The following is a 12,302-nucleotide window of genomic DNA, read 5'->3' as shown; positions in this document are numbered from 1 at the left end:
CGACTCCTTAGTAGGGCGTAATCCTTATCATTATTGGTGAGTTCTTAATGGTGAAAAAAAAGTAATGATTCACCATACGAATATTTAAATGATACAATTATTAAGTATATAAAGTTCTAAAGTGAGAAAATAATAAATCATTCTTCCTAAAATAAAATAATAATAACGATAATAAAACAAATTAAAACCGTCCCAAATTCCAAAGCCCCAGCTCGGAATCTTCTCCCTCCAAACTTTTTGTGATGACAACGTTCGAACCATTCATATTTTCGAAAGCCCCGACAATTCTCTCTGTATATAAAACCTCCCCTCTCCCCTCTCCCCTCTCCTCCTCTCTTGTGCACCCCCTGGATCTCCCTCTCCCTCTCCTCCTCTTTTGTGAGAAGAAGAAGTGCAAGAGATTTCCCGGAAAAAAAAATGTCGGTCCCGACGGCGTACATGGGGAACACGTCGTTGGCGGTGTCCGACTGGCTGAACAAGGGGGACAACGCATGGCAGATGGTGTCGGCGACGCTGGTGGGGCTGCAGTCGGTGCCGGGGCTGGTGATCCTGTACGGCAGCATCGTCAAGAAGAAGTGGGCCGTCAACTCCGCCTTCATGGCCCTCTACGCCTTCGCCGCCGTCTGGCTCTGCTGGGTCATCTGGGCCTACAACATGTCCTTCGGCGACAAGCTCCTCCCCTTCTGGGGCAAGGCCAAGCCCGCCCTCGGCCAGAAGTTCCTCACCCAGCAGGCCGCCCTCCCCGCCTCCACCCACTACCACAAGGACGGTACGCACCACACCGCAACCTCTTCTCTCCTTCCTAGCTAGCTGTTCATACATATTCGCTTAAATAGACCAGCATCATGCCCTGTGACGGAAGATTAGATTGAGCCAAGTCATGTTCGAAATGGTGAGAGACTGAATTGGGCAGAGTCACAGTCGAGATCCGTAGGCGCCGTGTCTGCACGCTTTAAGTGAATAACAGCTCGAATTTTTGAGATTAATGGCTAGCGCCAACGATCTGACGGTTTGGCCGAGCGGTTGTTTGTTTGTATGGTGAACTATTGACAAATTAATATGCCTGTACAGGCACAGTGGAGACAGCGATGGTGCAGCCGTACTACCCGATGGCGTCGATGGTGTACTTCCAGTGCGTGTTCGCGGCGATCACTCTGATACTACTCGCGGGATCGTTGCTGGGCCGGATGAACTTCCGGGCCTGGATGGTCTTCGTGCCGCTCTGGCTCACCTTCTCCTACACCGTCGGCGCCTTCTCCTTGTGGGGCGGAGGGTTCCTCTTCCAGTGGGGGGTCATCGACTACTCCGGCGGCTACGTCATCCACCTCTCCTCCGGCGTCGCCGGATTCACCGCCGCGTACTGGGTCCGTATCTTCTTATCTTCTTTTTTTTTTTAAAAAAAAATTACACGGTTATAAAAATTTTAAAGCTCATATATCTATTTCGATAAGCGTGTCGCCATGAAATTATTATATAATGATGCGCGATTATATAATAATAATAAAAATATAATAATTAAAATTTTGAAAGTTTAGATAACTATTTCGAAAAAGTGTATATATATATATAATATGATATGGTGTGAATTGAATTGTTTACAGGTGGGGCCGCGGTCGACGAAGGACCGGGAGCGGTTCCCGCCGAACAACGTGCTGCTGATGCTGACGATGGCGGTGCTCAACACGAACATCTGTGCAGCCACGTCGCTCCTCGTCTGGACCTGCCTCGACGTCGCCTTCTTCCACAAGCCCTCCGTCATCGGCGCCGTCCAGGGCATGATCACCGGCCTCGTCTGCATCACCCCCGGCGCCGGTTAGCCCCCCCTTTCTCTTTTTCTAGTTCCTCTACCACGAGGGTACGAAAGTAAATTCACTGCTTCTGTTTGATCCCATTTCTGCTTCTTCCTACGATTTTTCAGTTGAATATCTCTCATACCTATAACAAATTATAAAATCTAGTATTACTTTCGTGGCAGAAAGTTAAAATAAAGATTTTCTAGTCTCATAACTTGACATTTTTGTTTCGGCTGCATAGAAGAAATTTTTTAAAAAACTAGTGTTTATCCTGAAAATACTTTTCGTATGACACTGCATTAAATAACAGTATGAGCGAGAGCTAAATAGGATTGTAGTGATTTTTGGATAATTATTTCTGAGTGGGGACATGAGCTCGGTAACACAGTGAAACAACAGGTTTCGAAATCTATTGTGGGCTTTTGTTTTTGGAGCTCGAAGTAAGCTCAAGTGCATCTAGTACTTACCCTGCACCTTAGAGCAAAAGCAGAAATAAAAGCCCTATCCTGGAGGGTTACACGTGGCCATCATTAATCCTTCACATTTTAAAGGTGTATATATATATACATATTTTGGATTCCGTCTGTCATTGTCGGAATTCCTATACGCTTTTATATATAGTATAGATATATATATATATAGTTTGGCTACTATACTCTTATGAGTACGATCGCCCTCATACTCATAAATTGTTTTCGATGATAGAGCTTCCGAATCGACGATCCATACCGTTAAACATTATCTAAAGTATTTAAAACTTCTAGAAATCAAATTTCATAATTTTTTGACATCATTTACCTTACGATCAAAAGCTCACAAAATTGACAATTTTTAACGGCTGGTATAGGGTACTTGTTAGTTTAACGGTGTAAAAGAATCAAAATCGGTTGAATTTTTGATAGAAAATTCTATTCACTACATAGATAAAGATCAATAACTCCGATCTTAAATTAAAAGATCTGATCATCCATTTTTAGGATGTCGTTCGATTTCGACCGTTCATTTTATGCCCGCTTGATGGACTTTATTATGATTTCGAAAAATTACGAAATTTATTTTTTAGAAGTTTCAAATACTCTAGATCATATTTAACGGAGTGGATCGTCGATTCGGAAGCCCCATCATCGAAAACAACTTATGAGTACGAAGGGCCTACTACTCATAAGAGTATAGTAGCCCTACTATATATATATATATATATATATAGTCCAACTAGGATATTATAGATAGCACCAAGCGTTCGGTGCTATCCAATTTTTCGCCATCAGATTTAATTTTTTAATTATTTTAATCCGTTAGATTATACTATTAAATTAATAACTTACTCAATCCTAAAAGATTTACATCATCCTAGCAGTATATTTTTTTATTTTATATATATATATATATATACACACACACCGCTATGGTTGCAATAGTCGTACTATTACGCCCGTTATTTTTGACCACAAAATGTGAGGGTATTTATTTAAAATTATTGATTTTGAGCCCCTTTGATCACTAGACAAATGATATCGATAAAATTTATTTTCTAAGTATTTCAAATACTCTAGATCAAATTTTACGGAGCCGATCGACGATTCAAGAGTCGCAACATCGAAAATGACCTGAAAGCACGAAAGGCTCCGTGCTTCCAGAAGCATAGTAGCCTTACTCTCTCTCTCTCTCTCTCTCTATATATATATATATATGGTTGCAATAGTCGTACTATTACGCCCGTTATTTTTGACCACGAAATGTGAGGGTAAAATGGTAAATTGCCCTCTTCCACAAGGAAATGTTTGATTAATTCAAACATGAGACCGAGGAGGAGGGTAATTTAGTGTGGAGCCGACCATCTTAAATGATTTTGACTTGTTGACTTTTGGTGACTTTGTGACAACTGGCATTTTTTTTAGTATTTTTAATTATTTAGTGGCCAAAAAAAGATGTGTCCAATAATAGAAATAAAAGTGCCGTGTTTATATAGAATAAAAATACCACCACTGCTTAATGCAATTGAATTGTATTCAATTGTCGTGCGCCAGGGGATCATGAATTAGTCCTTCGCTTTTTAAGATAAAAATACATAATAAATTTGTAAGGATTCTTAAAGTGGAGTTTACCATCTTATTCAATAAAAAAATAATAATAATAAGTAAAAGTAAAATATAAAATAGAGAAAAATCAAATTAGACAATTTAGTAACTTTCGATTCTAATTTAATGAAACTCACATGTATAAGATTTTTTTTTTCCTCACTATACTCCATTTCTTATAGCTATTGTCTTTTCAAAAAGAAAAAAAATGATATTTAAGTAGTATTGAGTTTAGTTTATTTTTTCTTTTTTGTCATTGCCCTTTTTTTTCATTGAATCATTATACTTTATTATGCAAATAGATTAATATTTTATTATATTTTCACTTTTATTTTATTATTATTATTATTATTATTTTGCAAATAAGATTTCTAAACCCTACATGTAACATTGCTATTTTATTTTATTATCTAAGAAGCTGAGGATTCACCCACTATTTTTTAAATGCACAATTCAGAATTAAACCCTTATTAACTTTTAGATAGCCATCAAGAATAACAATCACTGGACTAAATACTGGCTATATAATATATGTGATAAATAAAACTTAACAAAATAAAATAAAACAAGGTATACAATTATATTATATTCAAAATAAATGGATGCTCATAAAAGATTTATGAGTCATGCATAAGCTGTAAAAAGAAAAAAAAAGAATCATAAGAAGAATGTGACTTGTTTCTAGAAGATGCACCTGGTCCAAAAATCTTGGCACAATCAATTTTAGGAATCTTTTCATGTGATTCCTCTATCTTGTGTTCATACATTATTGGTTACTCAATGGAGCAAACTTTTGACTATTAAATACATGATTATAGAAAAAAGAAAAAGAAAAAGAAAAAGAAAAAAAGATGCTTCCTAGCTCTTTCATATTTCATATTCATGCCAAAATCATAGTATTAGGGTTTTCCTACCCACTAAAATAGTATAGCCATGTAGGAATAATGTATACTCACTTATATATTTTATTATAATTATTTATAGGTAAAAATTATCTAACTTTTCAGTTTGTTTGATTTGAGTTAGTCAGCCGGTACTTTGACTTTAAATTTGGATGCGTCGTTTATTTTTATATGTTTAGTTAATATATATTTACGTAATTACTGCAACTGTAATTTATTAAAATAAGTAATTAGTTTAAATTTTGAAGTGAAAGTATCGTTGACAGACTAAAATCAAATAATGTAAAAGATTGAATAGAAAATTCAAAATTTTAAAAAATTGGGTATATAGTTGATTCAAAATACATCGTAAAAAAAAACAAAATAATCAAGAATGATAGATAATAGGATATTAATAATAGTAAAATAAATATTTAATTTAAGGTTAATTTTAGGAGATACAATGGTATTAATATTTATTTTATTTTTATATGTTTTAAATGAACTTGATACGTGGNAGCGGACATAGTTTTTTTTTTTTTTTGTTTACTAGATATATATGTTTCGATATTATTTTACAATAATTTATTGTTACATTAATTGTATGGGTTACATTAACTAGTCACTTTCACTAGAAGCAACAATTAACTATATGAATCTTTTCTTAAATTAAATTTTATATGAAGTGCTGTGTACTTTTGTCACCAATATTGAAGCAGTTTCTTTTGACTTTTTTTAAAAAAATATTGAAAAAGTTTCTTAAAATCAAATAGAACAGGATTTCAATAGATTCGATTTTTTTTTTATTTGTAAGTTTATTGGGTGGGAGAGATATGGTTTTTTTTTTTTTAAGAATTTTGAGTTATGAGTTTTGTTTTAAAAAAAATTCAAATTAAACTGAGTAAAAAACCTGATTGATGCCTAAACAGAAAATATGCTTAAACAAGCTATTTCTTTTCGATTTAAACTTTGAAAACATAAAATTAATTTTAGAAACCCAAATATAAAATTGTGAAAATATATATCTTTTACAAGCATAGTTAATTTTTAACTTTACCACTTTAATAAGATAAGGTAAAAAATTAGAAACCACCAACTTTTGAAAAGGAAATAAAGAAAATAATATTGTCCATATTTGTAGTAGGCAATTGACTAAGAGAGTCCACACTTTATTATTATTTTTTTAAGCATTATTTTAACTTGGGTGTGTTTGGTTTTTGAAAAAATATTCTAAAAAATAATTTTCTGGTTAGAAAAATATTTTCTGTCTGTTTTGTTCCTACGAAATGTAATTTTCTTAGAATTTCTATTTTTCCAAATTTTATGGAAAGGAAATGTTTTTCAAATTTTTATCCAAATAACTAAATTTATAAATAAGGATGTTTTCTATAAAAAAATTTTCTTCCAGAAAATAGTTTTCTATCCTTTTCTGAGGAACCAAACACCTGTTAAGATGTTTTTGATTTGAGAGTCAATTCTAAAAAATATATTTATTAAAGTAAGCGATTAGTTTAAATTTTATATTCGAAGAGTCATCAAATTATTTAAAGATAAAAACGTGCAGAAATTGCTGGAAATATGAACTATTTTAATTTGACTATGCAATCCTTCAAAATTTTATTTTGCCACCCAACCTTTCAATTTACTTGATTTTAGTTAGTTTACAATATTTTAACTTTAAAATTTGAATATATTTTTTATCTTTGCAAGTTTAGTTAATTTAGTATATTTCATGCATTTTTCGTAACTATAAATTTATTAAAATAAGCAAGTAGTTTAAATTTTGAAGTCAAAGTGTCGTTAGCTGCCTCAATCAAACAAATCAAAAGGTAGTAGAGTAAAATCAAATTTTTGAAATTTGCTTGGCCGTTTCAAAATAATCGATTGTTCAGATAACTTCTGCTTTTTTTTTTCTTACCTTATTTAAATCAAATAAATTGAAAAATTAGATATGAAAAGTCAAAATTTTGAAAGATGGAATAGCGGAATCAAAATGGTCAACAACTCAAACAAATTTTATACCAAAAGTCGGGTGCAAAAATAATCAAGCATTTTGCACCTCTTTATTTTCATGCGTGCATCGCACGTGCATTCATAACTAGTAAATGCGTGTTAAATATATATCAGGTCTGGTGCAAGGGTGGGCGGCGATCGTGATGGGCGTGCTGTCGGGCAGCATCCCGTGGTTCACGATGATGGTCGTCCACAAGCGCAGCCGTCTGCTGCAGCAGGTGGACGACACGCTCGGCGTCTTCCACACCCACGCCGTGGCCGGCTTCCTCGGCGGCGCCACCACGGGCCTCTTCGCCGAGCCCGTCCTCTGCAACCTCTTCCTCCCCGTGACCAACTCCCGCGGCGCCTTCTACGGCGGCGTCGGCGGCGTGCAGTTCCTCAAGCAGGTCGCGGGCGCGCTGTTCATCGTCGGCTGGAACGTCGTCGTGACGACCGTCATCTGCCTCGTCGTCCGCCTGCTCCTCCCGCTCCGCATGCCCGAGGACGAGCTCACCATCGGCGACGACGCCGTGCACGGCGAGGAGGCCTACGCCCTCTGGGGCGACGGCGAGAAGTACGACTCGACCAGGCACGGGTGGTACTACGACGACACGACGCACCACCACCGCAACAACAACAACAACAACAACAACAATGCGACCGCCAATGCCGTGCCCAGCGGCGTCACACTCAACGTTTAAACGCGTGATACACGGACTAATTTGCTAAAAGAGAACACAAAACCGTCCACGGTTGGATATTTATTATAACGATTTTCACTTTATCACTCCGTAGTTCATTCAAAAACATGCAAATAACCCCTCAAATCATTACAGGGTAATTTGTAGATTTTTATATTATTAAAATGCGTGATTAATGAACAAATCGTCATATAAGTACCCGATTGAGATGGTTTATCTATATTTTTGCGCCTCCAAAAAAAAAAAAATAAAGACAAAAAAAAAAAAAAAAAANGGATGTGTCTTATTTGTTGTCCTTTTCTATTATGTGTCACCATCATTTTTTTTTTTTTTTTTTTTTTTTTTTTTTTGTGGGAAGTGATTGGGAAACTTGTCTTTGGACCATTGGATGTTGCAGAAGAGAAATGGAATTTTGCTTGTTAATTACCAGCATAATTTCTTCTTTTTTAATTTATTAATTCTGCAGCTGTGAGCTCATATAGAGCATACCTATCCAACTGAGCTAGCGGTGATTGGTAAAATTAGTTTACTGTTAGAAAAGGCAAAACTCCTTCACTTGAGTACATGCTAAGTTATGGACAAAATTCGACATACATGATTTTTTATACATCTCAACTTTTGAAATTTCCAAAATGAGAATTTCTTAACTTAAAAGAGTTTTTCTGGTATTGAGACTCATCTGACACTAAGAAGTAAAATAGAATTAAGATGAAAATATATAACTGTAGAAAATACAACGCATTCAATTCATTGCGATACGTGAAACATGATATTACATACAGAAACAATGATGATTTTTTTTTTCTTTGTACTTTTCCACCGTACATACCGCAATCTCCCCGCTATCCCAAATAGAACTATAATGATAGCCCTTTTGTTTTTTAGCTGGACCATTTGGTAAATTTTGAATTAGTTTGGGCTTAATTAGTGACTACATTATCATTATAAAGCCCAAGGCCCTGGTAACTAAGTTTAAATGGGTACTAGTCCAAGTACCAACCTTTAGTAAAATAACTTACCTTATCACATATTAATCATCAAATTTCGGAAAGTATTCATTATACAATCTGAAACATATAACTAAGATGTATCATTAGTTAATAACATAATAATAAGTCTGATTATTTATATTAGGAGAACCGCAAATTTACTATACGTGCTCCACTAAAACACTGTTGTTGATGTGTGTTAGCATACATAATGTGAAAGATTGATTTTGATTCGTTCGTGCTTGTCGTTCATGGTATGTATCAAAATATTATTAATCTGTAATAAACTTCTTTTGTTTTTGGAATCCAAAGCACTTCCCTAATAAGAGAAGCTATTTAATAACTTGAAGAGTATTTCCATGTACTTCAACATCTAATCACAGAAAATTTAAGTTAAAAAAAAAATTATCCCATAAAAAATTAGCAGCACAAAATTTAACCAAGCATAACCAATCTTAACAACTGTTCTAAATAATTTGAATTTTCCATCCTAAAACCAGGCATAAATTTGCTACTCTTCTATTATTAATGGAGTTAAGCCTTAATTGATGAGGTTACTTATTGGTGTATATATTAATTAAAGAGAAGATTACTTAAGAGAGTTAGAGAGAGAGAGAGAGAGAGAGAGAGAGAGAGATGCATAACCTAAGTTGTAATTTGAATAGAAATTTAAACAGACAATAAGTTACATTTATGCCTAATTAATTTGATTTATTAAATCAAGAAATACTTGTAACATGTTTCATTTAACTCTTCAGTTTCACTCATGAAATAATATTAACATATTTGAAATGTAACTTAACTTATTAAAATCAAGCTGTAAATGCATGCCTTAACACTCCCTTATAAAACCCTAGCTACCTCCTTTTGCACCCTTCACACTATTATTCTTACTACTACTACTACTACTACTACTCTCTCTAACCATGGAGGGGTCTTCCTCTTTCCCCATCACCTCTCTCATCATCCTTTTCCTCTCTCTCTTCTCCCTCTCTCTCATCGATGCGAGCACAGACGACGATAAGCCCTCCAAGTACTTCGTGTTCATCTCGCGACCCCAAAATGTCAACCCCGTGAAGTTCGACATCGACCTCGTCTATTCTGTCGTTCATAGGTCGGTTCCATTGCTACATAATGAGATAAAAATATATAAAACTTACCTAAATTACGGTTTATTTGATACGACTATCTCCTACCTTCATAAGAGACTTAGTTCTTTTAAAAGAAATGTAGTCACGTAGATTACAAATTGGTTAAAATAGTCGGTTCCATTTAAATTTTGTAAAAAAAAAGAGTCATTAAATAACAAATTTGTTAAAATAGTCGGCTCGACTTGAATTTTGTAAAAAAAAGAGAGTTATTAAATGACTCAAATCAAATAAACTATCGTAGCTGATAAAATTAAAACTTTTAGCGATAAGATGGTCCTTTAAAAATAGGTTTGTAAGTAAATTCCAGGTATATTTATCTTTTGATTATTATAAAATGGCCCTTTCTTAATTTTTTTCCTTTTTCTTGTATGTAAAATTTGCTTTTTTTTTTCTTTTGAAATTTTAACTTTTTAATTTGGCCTTTATTTTATTTATTTATAATTTATTTATTTATTTTGTGCAGTAAAGAGGCAGCAGAAAAGGCTATTACCTACCATTACTTAGAATTGGGTGGTATTGGTGTAAGTCTCACAAAGAAGCAAATCAATGAATTAAAAAGTAAGTGCTAGTCCCTCCAATTTTTATTTTTGTACCTTTTTTTTTCTTCTTTATTTTTTTAAATCAACTTCTGTTTCATTTAAATATTCTGAATTTTCTTGAGGTTATAATCGATGCCTCACTTACGTAACTAAGTTTATTACACTTAATGAATGAATCATATAATTTGTTACCTTTCTATACTAAAAAAAGCAAAAAAAAAATGATTAAGAATTTTCTTTGATAGTTTATTTTCATTTTTTTGTACCTTTTACTTTTCATAAAAATTCTTAAACTTGAAACTTTAATTTTCTTACACACAGAAATATATTGATAACGAAATGCTACAATTCTACATCTTGCTAGAAGATGCAAAACATGGACATTTATCTGCAAAAAAGTTTAAAGGATAAAATTATTTTTTGACAATTAACTTATGAAATATATATATNTATTCCTCGATAGAGCGAGGATTCGAACCTAATAACTCTATAAACGAACAACAAACAGAAAAAGAAAAAGGATAAAATTATTTTTTGACAATTAAGTTATGATTATATATATATATATAAGGGTTGCTTCAATTATAGTATTAAATTGTGAAATGCTTTAATTTTCTTTATGCTTCTTCAAATTATTATTATTATTATTATTATTATTATTATTATTATTATTCTAAGGCTCTAATTAATTTGGACTCTACAATTTTGTTTATGCAGAGAACCCAAGTGTTTTGCTCGTCATACCGGATCGGATATATCACCTGCTCCCGCCTAATACCGATAACCCGAATTAATTAATTATCAAAATAAGAAAAAAAAAATGTGGCCATGAGAGAGAAAGTTATCAACTATGTTTCTTTTCTTTTCTTTTCTTTTTCTTTTTTCTTTTTTTTTGGTTTTTGAGTCTCTAATAATAAAAGAGTGAATCACACGAACAGTTTCATGATTTAATCTAGTATATATCTCATGCCAACATTTTGTTCTTGCATTTTTTTTCATGATTTTTATTTTTTGTTAGAATAAATTAATTAAGGGTTTATAATAACAGAGTTTGATCACATTTTTTCTGGTTCAAACGAAATAAGCACTAAGTTAAAAACTAGATGCTTTCATCTAATTAATACTTTCAATTTTAATTTTCAAACTAGTTTTTTTGATCAATTAAATTTTAAAAGATAAAAATTAAAAGCGAGTAGGAATTAAGATTGTTGGATGACGAGCATCTAACACTTTTTAGTAAAAAATAAATAAATAAATAAATAGATAAATATTGGGCCCAAATTTATAGATTCAATATAAGTCAAAATCGTACTTCCGATGCCCAAACCCAGCATTACGACAAGCATTGTGTCAACTTTTACGTAACGCTCGCTTTCTGTAGCAGAACCAAAAACTATACTTCTAACCACAGCATTGTCTCTAATATATTCGTTCAAAAGTCTCAACTGTTAGAATACCGTTTCAAAAAATATTTTATCCAAAAGAGTAAAAAAATTAATTTAATTCATTCATTAATCAGAATTAAGTAATTTACTTATGATTAACTATATTTTTCTAATAGATCTTAACAGTAGGGATATATTTTAAAACGTTAGAAATTTTACAGTGATAAAATAAAAAATTAAACTTTGTAGAAATATATCTATTATTCGATACATTAACAAAAAAACTATATATAATAATTATTATTATTATTTTTCAACTATTATTATTATAATTATTTACTTAACGAAGAAGAGAACAGTCCAAGATAGAGACAAAAAGTATATGGGCATCTTCCCCAAACTAAGATAGTTTGGAGATCCGACACCCAAATTCGAATCCTAATTTATTCATATTTTCTCGCTGAGTTTATTTCTAAATGAAATAAGCGAAGTGGGTAGCGTCCTATCTCTCAAAAAGAAAAAGTTTATGTCCTTTTTATTGCTAACACTAATTAAAAAAAAAAAAGTTGGAAAACAATGAACCAAGAAATGCTGGATTAAAATGATGGAGAGGTCCCTTAACTATCACTCAGTTGTAAATGTACCCTTTAGTTTTTTTATTTCTTTAGTTTTTATTTTTTACTTCAATTGTTTTAAAAATCCAAAAGAGTTAAGACAGCTCTTTTGGATTTATAGTATTAATTTCAATATTAAAATTAATTAAATTTTATTATTAAATTTGATAGAAATGATA

At 32.8% G+C, this 12,302-nt stretch overlaps 1 protein-coding gene across 1 annotated transcript; it reads left to right on the top strand.

Annotated features, from left to right (window-relative positions):
* LOC109715060 (ammonium transporter 3 member 1-like) lies at positions 284-7,716 on the top strand. Its single transcript, XM_020239851.1, has 4 exons — positions 284-769; positions 1,072-1,364; positions 1,602-1,812; positions 6,880-7,716. The coding sequence occupies exons 1-4, from the start codon at positions 418-420 to the stop codon at positions 7,443-7,445; spliced, it is 1,422 nt and encodes a 473-aa protein (XP_020095440.1). The 5' UTR covers positions 284-417; the 3' UTR covers positions 7,446-7,716.

Source organism: Ananas comosus, linkage group 1 (assembly GCF_001540865.1).
Source record: "Ananas comosus cultivar F153 linkage group 1, ASM154086v1, whole genome shotgun sequence".
In the NCBI taxonomy this organism is placed as follows: domain Eukaryota; kingdom Viridiplantae; phylum Streptophyta; class Magnoliopsida; order Poales; family Bromeliaceae; genus Ananas; species Ananas comosus.
This window is presented reverse-complemented; position numbering and strand designations above follow the sequence as displayed.